This window comes from Nerophis ophidion, linkage group LG13, assembly GCF_033978795.1.
Source record: "Nerophis ophidion isolate RoL-2023_Sa linkage group LG13, RoL_Noph_v1.0, whole genome shotgun sequence".
In the NCBI taxonomy this organism is placed as follows: Eukaryota; Metazoa; Chordata; class Actinopteri; order Syngnathiformes; family Syngnathidae; genus Nerophis; species Nerophis ophidion.
Genome location: NC_084623.1, coordinates 26,855,207 through 26,875,878, shown reverse-complemented (window position 1 = coordinate 26,875,878; position 20,672 = coordinate 26,855,207). Strand labels below are relative to the sequence as shown.

The 20,672-nt window shown below is 40.6% G+C and overlaps 1 protein-coding gene across 1 annotated transcript; it reads left to right on the top strand.

Annotated features, from left to right (window-relative positions):
* Positions 1–1,901: 1,901 nt before the first annotated feature.
* On the top strand, positions 1,902–19,653 carry LOC133564378 (uncharacterized). The gene is made up of 3 exons (XM_061918634.1): positions 1,902–2,201; positions 18,646–18,803; positions 18,880–19,653. The coding sequence occupies exons 1-3, from the start codon at positions 1,976–1,978 to the stop codon at positions 19,558–19,560; spliced, it is 1,065 nt and encodes a 354-aa protein (XP_061774618.1). The 5' UTR covers positions 1,902–1,975; the 3' UTR covers positions 19,561–19,653.
* Positions 19,654–20,672: the final 1,019 nt, after the last annotated feature.

Genomic DNA, 20,672 nt, shown 5'->3' with positions numbered 1-20,672 from the left:
GTTTTACTTTGATGTGTGACTTGCTCAGCCAGCTTTTCAATTGTATTGCATTGAAAGGGCCTAATTGTGTTTGTATATTAATTGTTGTTTGTTTAATCGTTCAAAAAAGACAATAGAAAAAAGACGGCATCGGCCCAAAAAAGTAAAATAAAATTAAATTACAAAAACTACAATTAAAGTAAACAAAAAGACAGCATCCCCTGTTTTGGATTCAAGTGGGCGAAACTGCACATTTTGGAATCGATCCAATATTAAGAAAATACCAATACATTTCTTGTTTTTCTATTTGAAATTGTTCTATATCACATGACGAGTTTGTGCTTTTAATTTGTTGATTATGATTATTTAAAAAAAAAAAACACAAGACCACATCATCATGCATAATTTAAATACATTTAAAAAAATACTCCAATATTTTGACACAAATGCAATTTTATTGTCAGAATTTGATACAGGAACATGCATGGGACTTTACATGCACTAAAAATAAATATTGCATGAATTTGGTTTGATTGATACTTTTATTAGTAGATTGCACAGTTCAGTACATATTCCGTACAATCGTCCACTAAATGGTAACAACCGAATAAGTTTTTCAACTTGTTTAAGTCGGGGTCCACGTTAATCAATTCATGGTAAAAATCAATTCATGGTTTAAATTATCTTGCCGATTGTATTGTACCGTATGTCCCGGCAAGAAATCTGCGTTCAAAGGACTCCGGCTTATTAGTGATTCCCAAAGCCCAAAAAAAGTCTGCGGGCTATAGAGCGTTTTCCGTTCGGGCTCCAGTACTCTGGAATGCCCTCCCGGTAACAGTTCGCGATGCCACCTCAGTAGAAGCATTTAGGTCTCACCTTAAAACTCATTTGTATACTCTAGCCTTTAAATAGACTCCCTTTTTAGACCAGTTGATCTGCCGTTTCTTTTCTTTTTCTTCTATGTCCCACTCTCCCGTGTGGAGGGGGTCCGGTCCGATCCGGTGGCCATGTACTGCTCGCCTGTGTATCGGCTGGGGACATCTCTGCGCTGCTGGTCCGCCTACGCTTGGGATGGTTTCCTGCTGGCTCCGCTGTGAACGGGACTCTCGCTGCTGTGTCTTGGATCCTCTTTGGACTGGACTCTCGCGACTGTGTTGTATCCATTGTGGATTGAACTTTCACAGTATCATGTTAGACCCGTTCGACATCCATTGCTTTCCTCCTCTCTAAGGTTCTCATAGTCATCATTGTCACCGACGTCCCACTGGGTCATCATTGTCACCGATGTCCCACTGGGTGTGAGTTTTCCTTGCCCTTATGTGGGCCTACCGAGGATGTCGTGGTGGTTTGTGCAGCCCTTTGAGACACTAGTGATTTAGGGCTATATAAGTAAACATTGATTGATTGATTGAATCCGATTTTTTAAACATAGACGAACTCCATAGGTTTCTGACTTTTTAAAGATGGCATAAACATATCTAGAACATAACTAGATAAAGTCCCCTAAGCAATTTAGGTTTGTTTAAAAAATATACTAATATACTACTATATATACAAATATATACAAAGGATTTTCAAATTCAATATAAAATGGCTAGAATGTATATATATAGCCATTCATTTAGACATATATATATATATATATATATATATATATATATACATACATATACATATATATATACATACATACACATATATATATATATATATATATATTTATATATATATATATATATATATATATATAATCATGTAATTCAGGGTCTTTGAACGCACCACAGGTATTTGCAATGAAATCTAAACGTTAAACGTGTACATAACTCTCTGCTGTTCCTGTTAATTTGCAGCCATAACTGTTTGCATGTTGCGCCTTTTGAGTTGAGTCACTTCTTAAAATGTCCTCCAGGAGGCGCCCCTCGCGCCAGTGGGTGACGGTTGTGTAGTGTCGATGTCACAGAAGAAGAAAAAATAAAAATAACAAACGACGCTTATCATGGCGGACTCGAGCCATAAACTTATTATTAAAGATGCGCCAGCAAAGTTTAAATCCAAAGTGTGGACTCACTTTGGCTTTTACAGCGTGGATGGGACTAAGGTGGATAAAAACTTTACAGTATGTAAGATGTGTCTCCTGCAAATACCCTACACGGGCGGCACGACCAACATGCACAGCCACCTTTTCCGCCACCACCCTGACCTCGCCGAGACAACCGTACCTAGTAAGATAAATGTTGTTTTTATTCGCATGCTAAACATTTACGTGTGTTAGGCTTTTACCTGGTATATTTGTTCTATTTACGAGACACACAATGCCGTTTTGAGAATGTGTTAACGCAGACTAGTGTGTCCCACGAAACTGGAATGTATCTGTGGCGTTGGTACGTGACAGTTGTGCTGCTGCGTAATGTTGATGTGATTGTCAATGGAAACCAGTGTGTGCGAGATTCTGTGCTGAGATTCCGCAAGAGCCAGCATGTCTTTAGATGGGGCGGAGCTATGTGCTGTGTTAAGAAAGAGGCAACACTTTCGTGTTTTAGAGCAGTGTTTTTTAACCACTGTGCCGCGGCACACTATTGCATACTTGCCAACACTCCCGATTTTTCCGGGAGACTCCCGAATTTCAGCGCCCCCCCCCAAAGATCTCCCGGGGCAACCTTTCTCCAGAATTATCTCTCGATTTTCACTCGGTGAGCATAGCCTGTCGTCACGTCTGCTCTTCCTCCATACAAACGGCGTGGCGGTCCAGTCGCATAAAATCTACGGCTTTTGGATCTCAGTGCACAACTGCACACACAACATATATATGTCTCCGTTATCCGTAGGTTTATCTGTAACCCATAAAGTAGGCTGGCACGGAGCTATTTCTCAGCTTGTTTTTAGTCCAACCGGCACATTAGTACACTGACAAACAACGTCCGGATTCCCATCATGCATTGCTTCAAAACTAGGGCAAGTAGTGATGTCCAAAAACATAACAGATACAAAGCAGAAGAACGAAAACGTGACATGGCGACGATGAAGAAGTACGCTTGCAAGTTTCAAAATGATTGGAAAAAATTATTTCAGTTAATCCAGGACAGCTTGAAGGGGAAGGGGTATGCTGCCTGCAAATTTTGTAGATCAGACTTGGCTTGAAGGGGAAGGGGTATGCTGCCTGCAAATTTTGTAGATCAGACTTGGCCGAACCGATATATTCATTCATAAACTGATTTTATTCATATATATATATATATATATATATATATATATATATATATATATATATATATGCCTCCCAACCCCGCCCATCTCATAAATCCATCCAAATTTGATCAAGTGTCAAGTGACTTTCAGGGTATCTGTGGGGTTTTAAAAAGTCTGTAAAAAGCCTTGGATCCAATCATTTGAATTTAAGGTCTTAAAATGTCTAAATTTCTCTTAAAATTTAATAAACGGTCTTAAGGGATGGGAGCCTGCAGTCGATGCAGAGGATGCTTTCAATCAATCAATCAATTTTTATTTATATAGCCCCAAATCACAAATTTCTCAAAGGACTGCACAAATCATTACGACTACAACATCCTCGGAAGAACCCACAAAAGGGTAAGGAAAACTCACACCCAGTGGGCTGGGAGAATTCACATCCAGTGGGACGCCAGTGACAATGCTGACTATGAGAAACCTTGGAGAGGACCTCAGATGTGGGCTTTCTTGTTCTTGTCAAAAGTCTAGCAGCCGCATTTTTACCAACTGTAATCTTTTAATGCTAGACATGGGGAGACCCGAAAATAATACGTTACAGTAATCGAGACGAGACGTAACAAACGCATGGATAATGATCTCGGCGTCTTTAGTGGACAAAATGGAGCGAGTTTTAGCGATATTACGGAGATGAAAGAAGGCCGTTTTAGTAACGCTTTTAATGTGTGACTCAAAGGAGAGAGTTGGGTCGAAGATAATACCCAGATTTTTTCCCGAGTCACCTTGTTTTATTATTTGGTTGTCAAATGTTAAAGTTGTATTATTAAATAAAGGTCGGTGTCTAGCAGGACCGATAATCAGCATTTCCGTTTTTTTGGCGTTAAGTTGCAAAAAGTTAGCGGACATCCATTGTTTAATTTCATTAAGACACGCTTCCAACTGACTACAGTCCGGCGTGTTGGTCAGCTTTAGGGGCATGTAGAGTTGGGTGTCATCAGCATAGCAGTGAAAGCTAATACCGTATTTGCGTATGACGTCACCCAGCGGCAGCGTGTAGATGCTGAAGAGTACAGGGCCAAGGACCGAACCCTGGGGAACTCCACACGTTACCTTAACATAGTCCGAGGTCACACTGTTATGGGAGACGCACTGCATCCTATCAGTAAGATAAGAGTTAAACCAAGACAGGGCTGAGTCTGACATACCAATTCGTGTTTTGATACGCTCTAATAAAATATTATGATCGACGGTATCGAAAGCAGCGCTAAGATCGAGAAGCAGCAACATAAATGACGCATCAGAGTCCATCGTTAGCAATAGATCATTAGTGAATTTTGCGAGGGCTGTCTCAGTCGAGTGATTTGCCCTGAAACCGGATTGAAAGGTTTCACATAGATTGTTAAACGCTAAGTGTTCATTTAGCTGCTCTGTAACAATTTTTTCGAGGATTTTCGAAATAAAGGGAAGGTGAGACACCGGTCGGTAGTTTACCATGAGGTCAGGATCGAGGTTAGGTCTTTTAAGGAGAGGATGAATAACCGCTTTTTTGAATGCTAGGGGAACAGTGCCCGAGGAAAGTGATAAGTTTATAATATTTAGCACTGATGGACCTAATAATACAAAAAGCTCCTTGATAAGTTTCCCAGGAAGTGGGTCAAGTAAACATGTTGTTTGTTTTATTCCATTTACACGTTGTAACAATTCTTCTAATGTTATTTCATCAAAACGAGAGAAACTATTTTGGATATTTGCAGTATCCGCCGTATATACAGTCGTATCTCTGTTACTATAACCCAGTTGTAGCTGGGACGCATTGTCTTTAATCTCCTTTCTAATAAGTTCAATTTTCTTATTAAAGAACTTCATAAGGTCATCTGCCGAATGGGTGGAGCTACTGGAAGGAGTCCCTTGTTGGGTTAGCGATGCTACTGTACTAAACAAAAATTTTGGATCGTTTTTATTAATGCGGATGAGATTTGAGTAATAATTAGTTTTAGCAAAGGTAAGCATGCGTTTATAAGTTATTAAACTATCACTCCATGCTTGATGGTGCACCTCAAGTTTAGTCGTGCGCCATTTGCGTTCCAGCTTTCTACATAATAATTTCTGAGCTCTAGTTTCTTCAGTAAACCATGGCGTATGCCTTTTTGGAGCCTTTTTTTAACTTCAGCGGTGCTATACTATCAATGGTTTCGCGCAGGGCGTTGTTAAAGTTGTTAGTGAGGTTATCAATAGAGCCCACATACTTTGGGAACGGTGCCATTACCGAGGGCAGTAGGTCAGCAAGAGTCATTGTTGTGGCAGCATTAATGTTGCGGCTGCTATAGCAGTTATTATTATTATTAGCTTGCCGAACATGAGTCTGAACTTCGAATTTTATAAGGTAATGATCGGACATTACTTTAGTATACGGGAGTATCATAACTTTGGAAACGGTGATACCTCTGACAAGCACTAGGTCTTTCGTATTACCGCTGCGATGCGTCGGTTCATTTATTATTTGTGTAAGACCACAGCTATCTATTATAGTCTGGAGCGCCACGCACGGTGGGTCCAATGGGGTATTCATATGAAAATTAAAGTCCTCCATTATAATTATATTATCGGCGTGCGTCACTAGATCAGCAACAAACTCTGAGAATTCACTAATAAAGTCCGAATAGGGCACTGGGGGGCGGTAGATAACGGCCAGGCACAGAGGCAGAGGTGTGGCAGACTTCATAGAAAGCACCTCAAACGATTTATATTTATTATTTAAGTTAGGACTAAAGTTAAAGTTTTCGTTGTATATTAGTGCGACCCCCCCTCCCTTTTAAGGGGACGGGCAATATGCGCATTCGTATAGTTAGGAGGGGATGCCTCATTTATCGCAAAAAAGTCGTCTGGTTTAAGCCAGGTTTCGCTAAGACCGATGATGTTAAGGTTGTTGTCTCTAATGAACTCATTCAATCAATCAATCAATCAATGTTTACTTATATAGCCCTAAATCACTAGTGTCTCAAAGGGCTGCACAAACCACTACGACATCCTCGGTAGGCCCACATAAGGGCAAGGAAAACTCACACCCAGTGGGACATCGGTGACAATGACCCAGTGGGACGTCGGTGACAATGATGACTATGAGAACATGATACTGTGAAAGATCAATCCATAATGGATCCAACACAGTCGCGAGAGTCCAGTCCAGAGCGGATCCAACACAGCAGCGAGAGTCCCGTTCACAGCGGAGCCAGCAGGAAACCATCCCAAGAGGAGGCTGATCAGCAGCTTAGAGATGTCCCCAGCCGATACACAGGCGAGCAGTACATGGCCACCGGATTGGACCGGACTCCCTCCACAAAGGAGAGTGGGACATAGAAGAAAAAGAAAAGAAACGGCAGATCAACTGGTCTAAAAAGGGAGTCTATTTAAAGGCTAGAGCATACAAATGAGTTTTAAGGTGAGACTTAAATGCTTCTACTGAGGTAGCATCTCAAACTGTTACCGGGAGGGCATTCCAGAGTACTGGAGCCCGAAATGAAAACGTTCTATAGCCCGCAGACTTTTTTTGGGCTTTGGGGATCACTAATAAGCCGGAGTCCTTTGAACGCAGATTTCTTGCCGGGACATATGGTACAATACAATCGGCAAGATAGGATGGAGCTAGACCGTGTAGTATTTTATACGTAAGTAGTAAAACTTTAAAGTCACATCTTAAGTGCACAGGAAGCCAGTGCAGGTGAGCCAGTACAGGCGTAATGTGATCAAACTTTCTTGTTCTTGTCAAAAGTCTAGCAGCCGCATTTTGTACCAACTGTAATCTTTTAATGCTAGACATGGGGAGACCTGAAAATAATACGTTACAGTAATCGAGGCGAGACGTAACAAACGCATGGATAATGATCTCGGCGTCTTTAGTGGACAGAATGGAGCGAATTTTAGCGATATTGCGGAGATGAAAGAAGGCCGTTTTAGTAACGCTTTTAATGTGTGCCTCAAAGGAGAGAGTTGGGTCGAAGATAATACCCAGATTCTTTACCGTGTCGCCTTGTTTAATTGCTTGGTTGTCAAATGTTAGAGTTGTATTATTAAATAGAGTTCGGTGTCTAGCAGGACCGATAATCAGCATTTCCGTTTTTTTGGCGTTGAGTTGCAAAAAGTTAGCGGACATCCATTGTTTAATTTCATTAAGACACGCCTCCAGCTGACTACAATCCGGCGTGTTGGTCAGCTTTAGGGGCATGTAGAGTTGGGTGTCATCAGCATAACAGTGAAAGCTAACACCGTATTTGCGTATGATGTCACCTAGCGGCAGCATGTAGATGCTGAAGAGTGCAGGGCCAAGGACCGAACCCTGGGGAACTCCACACGTTACCTTAACGTAGTCCGAGGTCACATTGTTATGGGAGATACACTGCATCCTATCAGTAAGATAAGAGTTAAACCAAGACAGGGCTAAGTCTGACATACCAATTTGTGTTTTGATACGTTCTAATAAAATATTATGATCGACAGTATCGAAAGCAGCGCTAAGATCGAGGAGCAGCAACATAGATGACGCATCAGAATCCATCGTTAGCAATAGATCATTAGTCATTTTTGCGAGGGCTGTCTCCGTGGAGTGATTTGCCCTGAAACCGGATTGAAAGGTTTCACATAGATTGTTAGACGCTAAGTGTTCATTTAACTGCTCCGCAACAATTTTTTCGAGGATTTTTGAAATAAAGGGAAGGTGAGACACCGGTCGGTAGTTTACCATGAGGTCAGGATCGAGGTTAGGTCTTTTAAGAAGAGGATGAATAACCGCTTTTTTGAATGCTAGGGGAACAGTGCCCGAGGAAAGTGATAAGTTTATAATATTTAGCACTGATGGACCTAATAATACAAAGAGCTCCTTGATCAGTTTCCCAGGAAGAGGGTCAAGTAAACATGTTGTTTGTCTTATTCCATTTACACGTTGTAACAATTCCTCTAATGTTATTTCCTCAAAACGAGAGAAACTATTTTGGAGGGCAGTATCCGCCGTATATACCATCGTGTCAGTGTTAATAGAACCCCGTTGTAGCTGGGACGCATTGTCTTTAATCTCCTTTCTAATGACTTCAATTTTCTTACTAAAGAATTGCATAAAGTCATCAGCTGAGTGGGTGGAGCTACTGGAAGGAGTCCCTTGTTGGGTTAGCGATGCTACCGTACTAAACAAAAATTTAGGATCGTTTTTATTACGGTGGATGAGATTTGAGTAATAATTAGCTTTAGCTAAGGTAAGCATGCGTTTATAAGTTATTAAACCATCACTAAATGCTTGATGGTGCACCTCAAGTTTAGTCGTGCGCCATTTGCGTTCCAGCTTTCTACATAATAATTTCTGAGCTCTAGTTTCTTCTGTAAACCACGGGGTGCGCTTTTTTGGAGCCTTTTTTAACTTTAGCGGTGCTATGTTATCAATGGTTTCGCGCAGGGCGTCGTTAAAGTTGTTAGTGAGGTTATCAATAGAGCCCACATACTTTGGGAATGGTGCCATTACCGAGGGCAGTAGGTCAGCAAGAGTTGTCGTTGTGGCCGTATTAATGTTGCGGCTGCTATAGCAGTTATTATTATTATTAGTTTGACGAACATGCGTCTGAACCTCGAATTTTATAAGGTAATGATCGGACAATACTTTAGTATACGGGAGTATCGTAACTTTGGAAGCGGTGATACCCCTGACAAGCACTAGGTCTATCGTATTACCGTTGCGATGAGTGGGTTCATTTATTATTTGTGTGAGACCACAGCTATCAATTATAGTCTGGAGCGCTACGCACGGTGGGTCCGATGGGGTATTCATATGGATATTAAAGTCCCCCATTATGATTATATTATCGGCGTGTGTCACTAGATCAGCAACGAACTCTGAGAATTCATTGATAAAGTCCGAATAGGGCCCTGGGGGGCGGTAGATAACAGCCAGGTGTAGAGGCAGCGGTGTGGCAGACTTCATAGTAAGCACCTCAAACGATTTATATTTATTATTTATGTTAGGACTAAGGTTAAAGTTTTCGTTGTATATTAGTGCGACCCCCCCACCCCTTTTAAGCGGACGGGCAATATGCGCATGTGTAAAGTTAGGAGGACATGCCTCATTTAGCGCAAAAAAGTCGTTTGGTTTAAGCCAGGTTTCGCTGAGACCGATGACGTTAAGATTGTTGTCTCTGATAATATCATTAACTAACAACGTTTTGGGAGACAATGATCTTATGTTTAAAAAACCTATATTATAGGTTGTGGGCTGTTTTATGGAGTTTTTGATCAAATTATCCTTAGTAGCAATATTAATAATGTTGTGTTTATTATGCCCAGTGCATTTAGTATAGTTACGACCATATCTAGGAATTGATACGACAGGAATTTTCCGATTGTTTGATTGTTGTTTTGATAAACTGCACGCATCATGGTTAGCCACCTCAGTAACGGGGATTTTCCGATTGTTTGTTTGTTGCTTTGATAAACTGCACGCATCATGGTTAGCCACCTCAGTAACGGGGATTTTCCGATTGTTTGTTTGTTGCTTTGATAAACTGCACGCATCATAGTTAGCCACCTCAGTAAAACACATGTCCAACTCTGAAACACTCAAAGCAGAAAAAAGGTGTTCTAATTTAACTGACTCCTTACCCAGACCAGTAGTCTCGCATCTTTCATTTAAATCCGTCTTCATGATGGAGGGAAGTGGTGTTCTGTGGGGATTAGCCTTCTGCTTTGTTTTTAACCCCGCTCGACATCCGCGTTTCCGATCACACCGCTGGCGTCTGCTCCGTAGACGGCCCCCGCTGCTACTAGACTCCCCTGCTTCACAGGCCGCTGGATGTAGCCGCCGACGTATTCCCATGCTAGTTAGCAAGTCTAGCACGCAAGCGTCTATCAGTCCAAAACGGCCCGATATGTCCACATCCAGAAGTGTCTGGCGGTCGTACTTGATCACGGAGTGACCACGATGCGAGCCAGCCATAAAGTTTGTGGAATTGTCCGGTATTTCTGCCAAATGTTCCATCTTTAGCAGCAGCTCCGCAATGTTGCAGCCCTGACGGGCGCCGCCATCTTGGAATAATAACTATTAACTAATAACGTTTTGGGAGACAAAAATCTGATGTTTAGAAAGCCCATATTATAGGTAGTGGGCTGTTTTAAGGAGTTGTTGATAAAATTATCCGTAGTAGCAATATTAATAATGTTGCGTTTATTATGCGCAGTGTAGTTAAAATAATTACGACCATATCTAGGAATTGATATGATGGGAATTTTCAGATTGTCTACTCTGCGCTGCGATAAACTGAACGCATCATAATTTGCCACCTCAGTAGAAAGCATGTCTAACTCTGATGTAGTCATAGTCATAGCAGAAAAAACATTTTGTGAGTTGTGTATTATTCTACGAAAATTGCTATGTGTACAGGGATCATCCAGCCTGGCGCTGGCTACTTCTAACTTAACTGACTCCATACCCAGGCTAGCAGGCTCTGTAATTGCCTGTGACCGGGCTTGCTCTAGTGCAGTTAGTCAAATGTGGCTCAATGCGAAATCTATGTTCCGAGACAAGAGGATAGCGCCTTCCTGGTTAGGGTGAAGGCCGTCTCTCCTCAGCAAGCCAGGTTTGCTCCAGAAAGAGGGCCAATTATCAATTATCAATTATAAATCCCTGTTGTCTACAGAAGCTATCCAGCCACTTGTTAAGAGAGACTAATCTGCTATATCTCTCATCATTGCCTCTCCCAGGCAGGGGGCCAGAAACAATTACTCGATGCCTGGACATCTTTCTGGCGAGATTACAAGCCCTGGCTATGTTTCTCTTTGTAATCTCTGATTGTCTCATCCTAACGTCATTGGAGCCAACGTGTATTACTATATTCGCATAACTAGTGGTGCGGTTAGCCTGTCGTACGTGTTTACTAGACCTGTTGCGAGTTAGCTCCCTAAGATTAGCTTCAATGTCAGGTGCTCTGCCCCCGGGAATACACTTAATTGTGGCTAGTTTGCTAAGCTTTATGTTTCGGGTGATGGAGTCCCCTATGACTAAAGTGTGGTGCCCGGTAGACTGGGGTGTAGGACTAGCTAAAGGGCTAAATCTATTATGCGTCTTAACCGTTACACCGTAGCTTGTAGGCCGCTTAGGGCTGCTACAAGCTGGGCTAGTTAGCTCGCTACAGCTAACGCTAGCAGATGCGTCCGCAACATCTAAAGTTACGAAATTACACTGCTCTAACTGGCGGACACGGCTCTCTAGCACACTGCTTTAACACAGGGGTAGGGAACCTATGGCTCTAGAGCCAGATGTCGCTCTTTTGATGACTGCACCTGGCTCTCAGATAAATCTTAGCTGACATTGCTTAACACGGTAAGTAATGAATAATTCCGCTGGTAATTACAGTGTCAAAAATAACGTTCAAAATATAAAACATTCTCATGCATTTTAATCCATCCATCCGGTTTCTACTGCACCTGTTCAAGAAGTCACATTAATGGTAAGAAGTATTTTATCTATTGTTGGTTAGCTTCAGAATAACAATGTTATTAAAAAGAATAAGAGACTTATTATACACTAAAAATGTTGGTCTTACTTAAAAATGCACGCATTTAGTTGTATTCAGTCTTGAATAAAATATTATATGGCTCTCACGGAAATACTTTTTAAAATATTTGGCTTGTATGGCTCTCTCGGCCAAAAAGGTTCCCGACCCCTGCTTTAAAATAACGAAACAGCGGAACTAACAGTGCTGCCCGGTTAGAATTCATCGAAAAGGACCATCTATTGCTGTGTATTGACAGCGTAGCATGTTTTTTATCAGTTTGCTCAATTCTGACAATCGAAAAAATACCATTACCAAAGTTAACCATTTAGCTTTAGTAGAGATGCTAACTGTCCCTTTCACAGACAATATATTGTTGTGCTTCCTCTCCCATTGCTAATGTTGATGTTACATGAAAACACTTGATATGCACACTGCAACTTTTGCAAGTAAACACTTCTATGGAAAATCTGAAAATTGGCTGTTAGGATGTTTGCTAATATTTTACATCCGCCTTGAGATCGCTAGGTTGTGAGTTCAAACCAAAGACTATAAAAATGGGACCCATTACCTACCATGAATTGATTAACGTGGACCCCGACTTAAACAGGTTGAAAAACTTATTCGGGTGTTACCATTTAGTGGTCATTTGTACGTAATGTGTACTGTACTGTGCAATCTACTAATAAAAGTTTCAATCAATCAATCAAAACCTCCCTGCTTGGCACTCAGCATCAAGGGTTGGAATTGGGGGTTAAATCACCAAAAATGATTTCCTGGCGCGGCCACTGCTGCTGCTCACTGCTCCTCTCACCTCCCAGGGGGTGATCAAGGATGATGGGTCAAATGCAGAGAATAATTTCGCCACACCAAGTGTGTGTTTGACAATCATGGGTACATTAACTTTTAATATTTTTTTCAATTAGTTTACATTAGAGAAGCTCCTTGTGTATTTAGTTGGTTTAACCATTTTGTTTTCAAATGTGAAAGAGCAGTAAATTAATTTATACTCTTTAAAATTCATTCTAGACCTCTGATTTTACTTAATTATTTTCAAGATCATCTTAAAAGAGTCTTAAATTCGACATATTGAAACCTGCAGCGACCCTGGACTTAATTTGTACCGGAAGGCGTACGCATATTCATTGAAATAAACAAAGGTATCCACACAAAACAGATCACAGCCTGACAAACATGACAAAGTACTCAACAGGCTGCCTAGGACCAGGAAAAGAAGAATGAAAGAACAAATCACATGAACAATAAAAAGAGGCAGAGTAAAAGTTAGTAAAGGACAGTAAGATAAAACTACCATGAATTAATAAGTATATACAAATGAATAAAAATGTAAAATATAGCTATAGTTTATTTAAAAGAATTACTGCGGCTGCAACAAAGCTATTCCTATACCGAGAAGTTCTGCATCTTGGGACCCTAAGCCTCCGACCAGACGGGAGGAGCTGGAACTCACCACAAAGTGTGTGGAAGATTTCAGCTCTAATTGATTTGCTGGGTGTACAGGTACTCCAAACTCAGGAGAGTCTCACCAATAAGTTGACTTGACCACATGATTATTTGGCTTAATCGGTTTCTCTCCTTCAGACGCAGCTGTCCAAACCATGATACCAGACAAAAAGATAAAACCGATTCAATAAAACCCAGATGAAATAAAATCATTATGGTTTTGTCAACATGAAAAAATAAAAATTTCCTTAGACAGTGAAGATGCTGGTGACCTCTTTTGCATACAGCATCGCAGTTATTCTTAAAGATCAAATTAGACTACAATTTTTAACCATCTGTATAGCATGTTTGTAATAAAGTTAGACCCTAATCATAACCGAATAGACAAGTGATTGACGCGCAAGTGTTACTGATCACTCTATGCTTGCTGAAAACTGTGTGTCCCTCCCTCCTGTGCCATGCACAGAGTGGGGCGGGGCAGGAGCCATGCTCCTAATTCATACACTCTGTTTTCCAACATGGAAGAAACAAGATCTTAGTTGGAGGAACTGGTCAGTGAAATACATTTTTTTCACCACCTTAAAACTTGTCACAAAGTGTGCTGCACGTTAGTGACTACGAATCAATGGTTGAATTGACAAACTTGCCATTCAAACAATCAATCAATCAATCAATGTTTACTTATATAGCCCTAAATCACTAGTGTCTCAAAGGGCTGCACAAACCACCACGACATCTTCGGTAGGCCCACATAAGGGCAAGGAAAACTCACACCCAGTGGGACATCGGTGACAATAATGACCCTGTGGGACGTCGGTGACAATAATGGCTATGAGAACATTAGAGAGGAGGAAAGCAATGGATGTCGAGCGGGTCTAACATGATACTGTGAAAGTTCAATCCACAATGGATCCAACACAGTCGCGAGAGTCCAGTCCAAAGCGGATCCATCACAGCAGCGAGAGTCCCGTTCACAGCGGAGCCAGCAGGAAACCATCCCAAGCGGAGGCGGATCAGCATCGCAGAGATGTCCCCAGCCGATACACAGGCAAGCAGTACATGGCCACCGGATCGGACCGGACCCCCTCCACAAGGGAGAGTGGGACATAGAAGAAAAAGAAAAGAAACGGCAGATCAACTGGTCTAAAAAGGGAGTCTATTTAAAGGCTAGAGTATACAAATGAGTTTTAAGGTGAGACTTAAATGCTTCTACTGAGGTGGCATCTCGAACTGTTACCGGGAGGGCATTCCAGAGTACTGGAGCCTGAACGGAAAACGCTCTATAGCCCGCAGACTTTTTTTGGGCTTTGGGAATCACTAACAAGCCGGAGTCCTTTGAACGCAGATTTCTTGCCGGGACATATGGTGCAATACAATCGGCAAGATAGGATGGAGCTAGACCGTGTAGTATTTTATACGTAAGTAGTAAAACCTTAAAGTCACATCTTAAGTGCACAGGAAGCCAGTGCAGGTGAGCCAGTACAGGCGTAATGTGATCAAACTTTCTTGTTCTTGTCAAAAGTCTAGCAGCCGCATTTTGTACCAACTGTAATCTTTTAATGCTAGACATGGAGAGACCCGAAAATAATACGTTACAGTAGTCGAGGCGAGACGTAACAAACGCATGGATAATGATCTCAGCGTCTTTAGTGGACAGAATGGAGCGAATTTTAGCGATATTACGAAGATGAAAGAAGGCCGTTTTAGTAACGCTTTTAATGTGTGCCTCAAAGGAGAGAGTTGGGTCGAAGATAATACCCAGATTCTTTACCGTGTCGCCTTGTTTAATTGTTTGGTTGTCAAATGTTAGAGTTGTATTATTAAATAGAGTTCGGTTTCTAGCAGGACCGATAATCAGCATTTCCGTTTTTTTGGCGTTGAGTTGCAAAAAGTTAGCGGACATCCATTGTTTAATTTCATTAAGACACGCCTTCAGCTGACTACAATCCGGCGTGTTGGTCAGCTTTTAGGTGACATCATACGCAAATACGGTATTAGCTTTCACTGTTATGCTGATGACACCCAACTCTACATGCCCATAAAGCTGACCAACACGCCGGATTGTAGTCACTGATGGACTTAATAATACAAAGAGCTCCTTGATCAGTTTCCCAGGAAGAGGGTCAAGTAAACATGTAGTCTGTTTTATTCCATTCACACGTTGTAACAATTCCTCTAATGTTATTTCCTCAAAACGAGAGAAACTATTTTGGAGGGCAGTATCCGGCGTATATACCATCGTATCAGTGTTGATAGAACCCCGTTGTAGCTGGGACGCATTGTCTTTAATCTCCTTTCTAATGACTTCAATTTTTTTACTAAAGAATTGCGTAAAGTCATCAGCTGAGTGGGTTGAGCTACTGGAAGGGGTCCCTTGTTGGGTTAGCGATGCTACCGTACTAAACAAAAATTTAGGATCGTTTTTATTATGGTGGATGAGATTTGAGTAATATTTAGCTTTAGCTAAGGTAAGCATGCGTTTATAAGTTATTAAACCATCACTCCATGCTTGATGGTGCACCTCAAGTTTAGTCGTGCGCCATTTGCGTTCCAGCTTTCTACATAATAATTTCTGAGCTCTAGTTTCTTCTGTAAACCACGGGGTGCGCTTTTTTGGAGCCTTTTTTAACTTTAGCGGTGCTATGTTATCAATGGTTTCGCGCAGGGCGTCGTTAAAGTTGTTAGTGAGGTTATCAATAGAGCCCACATACTTTGGGAATGGTGCCATTACCGAGGGCAGTAGGTCAGCAAGAGTTGTCGTTGTGGCTGTATTAATGTTGCGGCTGCTATAGCAGTTATTATTGTTATTAGTTTGACGAACATGCGTCTGATCCTCGAATTTTATAAGGTAATGATCGGACAATACTTTAGTATACGGGAGTATCGTAACTTTGGAAACGGTGATACCCCTGACAAGCACTAGGTCTATCGTATTACCGTTGCGATGCGTGGGTTCATTTATTATTTGTGTGAGACCACAGCTATCAATTACAATACCCCGTTTGTTGACAAAAACAAAATCATGAAAGCACGTTCAATTTTTTTATTAAGCAGAAGTAACACAAACCAGTGCAAGATTCCAAAGGAGCTGCTGTCAGAGCCGACAAACTGCCGCTGCTAGCCTGCAAAGCTAACAAAACCAGCTCAAGCTAAAATGCCTGTAAGACTCAGACTGAGCTTGGACTCGCTGACATATGTCACTAGGCAACAGGCACCGTCTTTTAAAGGCACTGTCATATGAAACTAATCTCTATGCCATATATTTGGATTTTTTTTTTTAGGCAACACATTTATTACTTTCCATAGTAATTAATTACATTTATTAAAGACTAATTATGTTAGTAATTAAATTATATTTTTGTAAAGTAATGAGTATCCTTAATTAATTAGTTTTTAAAAGTAGTTTTCAGAACACAGCCTGTCGCACAGCATAATGAAACAGTTGGCAGGTTAGTGTTCCTGTGTTATTGTTTACAATCATCTTTGAAGCCAACTCGGGGTGGTGATGACTCTTTGACTTTCCAAGGAGGAAATCAGACATTAGGGGCAGTTCCAGTAAAAATTTCCAACCAGGAACTCGGAGAATTTGACTTCCCAGTACAACTGGAACGAACCACAAGTGTAAGCGCCTCCCACCCTAATCTCCACCTGCTCCTGTAACCCTGTCCCCTCACTTTCTCTTTCTATTACAGTGTTGGTCATATGTATGTGATATATGTCTTCTGTTTAGCTTTCAAAACTTCCATATTTTGCAGGGAAATTCAATTTTTGACCATCTTTCACAGCCTCTTACTGGTTCTGTTTTGTTTGTTCCGCTAGTGCAGGGTGTCATAACTGCGGCCCGGAGGCCATATGCGGCCCGCAGCTAATTATTTAGTGGCCCGCCTCACATTCTGGAAATGCTATTGCAAAAATGAATAAAAAAACAGTAAAAAAAAAGTAGAATGAGGTGAAATCTAACGGGGAAAAGTTGCAATGTTAACAGAAAGCTGCCATGCAGGCTGTTTGTTTTTCTTTTGTTTTTCTTTATTTTGCTCTTATTGCCAATACTAAAAAAAAAAATATATATATATATATATATATATATATATATATATATTTTTTTTTTCATAATGAATTATTGACCTATTTAAGGCTCCAATTACTTAAAATATTTCACTTTATTATGTTTTATGTGGAAAATATGTGCATATACTGTGTGGTTGCTATATAAAAACAGTGTTTTATTTGACAAAAGGGCATAAACCAACAAAATAATACTTCAAACGTAAAATCGACAGATATAGCTTAAGTTGATCTTGTAGCTTAAGTGTTGAAAGTAAAACAAATAATAATAAAAATGTATCACTTTATGAGTGGGGGACCTTTTGGATCCCAAAGATATTTAGTGGGATTTTATTTATTTTTTTCAATGTGATTACTCAGAAATAATAATACATTTAAATCAATTGTGTCCTGGATTATTGATCTTTTTAGGGCTCCAATTACTTCAGATCAAACATTGCTTTCTGAATGTTTTGGGCAATGGGGGAAATACTGCATATTTCAGTTTTACTATAAAAAACAAAGTTGTCTTTGACTGAAAAGGCATAAAACATTTTTTTTTTACTTTATATCAACCAGAAGTTGATATAGAGATTTTTTGTAAGCGTTACATAAAAAATGAAAATAATAAATTGACTTATTTTTAACATGTTAATGACGGAGACCCTTTAAGGTCCCTGAGATTCCTAAAGGTGAAAAAAAATAATCCACATATTTTTTTATGGTTTGAAAATGAAAAATATCAAAACGGCCCTAGCATGGTTTAATTTTTCTGTGTGTGGCCCTCAGTGGAAAAAGTTTGGACACCCCTGCGCTTGTGCAACGATCAAGCCTCCCTTCGCAGCGTGGGTTCATTATCAGAGCGCGGGTAGTGTCATGTTAGGTGATTCGATCAGATGATTGATTGGTTTTGTAATCATTTTTTTTTTCCTCCTAATGTTTCTTATCTTGCGCAAGTTTTTGGCGAGTCGCGCGTAGGGATGCTCTCTTTCTGTACGTGCTTCCAGTGTGTGTGTGTGCGTGTGCATGTGTAAAGCTACACTTGCGAGAAGACAAAGATTGTGAATGACTGAAAAGAGGGATCACTGCATTCAGTTAATTTTATTGTTAAAAAAAACGTCCTCAGGTGCTGAGAAGAATGCAAAGAGTGAGATGTATTTGTCCCTGTTCGAGGCAAGCGATGAAGAAATGCGAGGCTCAACAATTCTGTTTGGCGAACATGTCTGTCACTCAAATGCCGGCGCAGAAAAAAAATATCAGCCTCTTGCGGTTACATAATCGCACTTATTAAAACCTCTATGTCGATTAATCGGGCAGCCCTAGTATATGCATCATGTGACTTTTACTGACTATTGTGAATTATTTTAGGCAATTTTTTTCCTTTTTTGTTCACATGCCAGCTTTTCAGTCACATTTTCCATACTGACTTGTTCACATCTCTTCACACCAGTACCTGACCTTGAAATAAGGTCCAGATCTCTGCGAACTCCGTACGGAAGGGTGCCATGGCACCCAGATCGAGTCAACAGTCTTCGACAAAGGAGGCTGAGACAGAAACTGGACTTCCTGAAGCCGTATATTGTTGGTAGACAAAGTCATTACGATCCAGTAAGTACTAGAAACCTACGTGTTCCCCTGTAGTGTCTCACTGCTGATTTGAACTCTCCAATCAATTGTCTTGCAGGAAGACAAGTCTGATGATCATGAAGAGGAAGACGTGGAGCTGGAGACTGAGGGGAGTTTCGAGCAAGGGACAGGAAGTATATCTGGTAGCCCACTGGAAACTCATGAGATGCTGCAAGACCCAGATGAGGACGGGTTATTATCTGGCGTGTCCACTTCAGACCCTTCCTACTGTCCAAATCCCACAGACGCCGCGTCTCTAAGCGTTGACCCTCAGAGTGACGAATGTTCACCAGATGTTTCTAACCAATCAGCAGCAGCAATTGTCCCCAAAGAGAAGGTACTCCAGCAGTTTGTCAACATCATGCTGGCAGATATGCGACAGATTAAAAACCAAATGGTGCTCATGAAACTTCGCCGAGACATCACCGATCTGGTGTTCAAAGCCATGGAGGAGGACATGCAGAGACATGTTCAAGTATTCCTCACGCAGCAAGGAGCAAGCGCACCGCCACAGAGCTCCTTCAGGCCTCCGCTGTCACGCTGGCAAAGAGCTCTTAGGAGAAGAAACAAGGGGCCTGGGAAGCACATAGGGAGGATAGGCAGGTGCCAAGCAGGTCCTGCACCGGACGACATGAACAACATGAGTGTCCCTCAGGCTGTGGTCCAGGTTCCTGACATTAAATTAGAAATAGATCCGCATATGATTAAACACGAGGAGGAGGAGCTTCCTGTGCTATGATGTTTTCGTCAGGCTCACTAATCATGTTGAAGAACGCATGATTTTGTTATTAATGTAATATATTTCTTAATAAATATCTGTGCTATAACCTTATTTTGTAACTCTTTTAAAAATACATTTTACAAACTTAAGTTGAGACACAAATTGGATCAAATATGTAATGATTAAATCCAATAAGACTAAATGCATGTAAATTTATGTGTTTGAAACTTTAAACTTGGTCCCATTTGTACACTATTTGCACACATGACATCTATAGTGCGTAAAAAATTAAATACTTTAATTATAATCAACATTAAATACATAAATGTGTTTTTAGATATGTCCAATGTAAAAGTACATTACTCCTTTACTTAATGATTGCAACATTTTAAGGGGTTTGTATGCAATTTGCTCACAGTTGTATTGTTTTAACCATAAGACATAAGAGCACCATAGGCTTGCTTATGTTATAGTTAGTGGTTCAACAGAACATATATTATTCTAACGGCTGGCAATGTTATCCTAATATTTGCAATGATAAAGGGGGCCAACTTTACACAGGTCAGTACCTCTACTGTACAAAACAAGGCCTAATTCTGTGCCCCATGGGAGAAAATGGGAAGGACTAGTTGATTTGAATTTTATTTTTCAAAGGAAAATTGAAAAACTGTTTTTTTTTTTTCTTTTTGGGGATCGAAGAGCAATAACAACATACAAATGACATTTGTCATACAAAAGCAAATACCAGTGAAGTTGGCATGTTGTGTAAATCATAAATAAAAACAGAATATAATAATTTGGGAATTCTTTTCAACCTATATTCAATTGAATAGACTGCAAAGACAAGATACGTAACGTTTGACCGGGAACAATTTTTTTTTTTGCAAACATTAGCTCATTTGGAATTTGATGCATACAACATGTTTAAAAAAAGCTGGCACAAGGGGCAAAAAAGACAGAAAGTTGATGAATGCTAATCAAACACTTATTTGGAACATCCCACAGGTGAACAGGCTAATTGGGAACAGGTGGGTGCCATTATTGGGTATAAATGCAGCTTCAATGAAATGCTCAGTCATTCACAAACAAGGGTGGGGCGAGGGTCACCACTTTGTCAACAAATGCCTGAG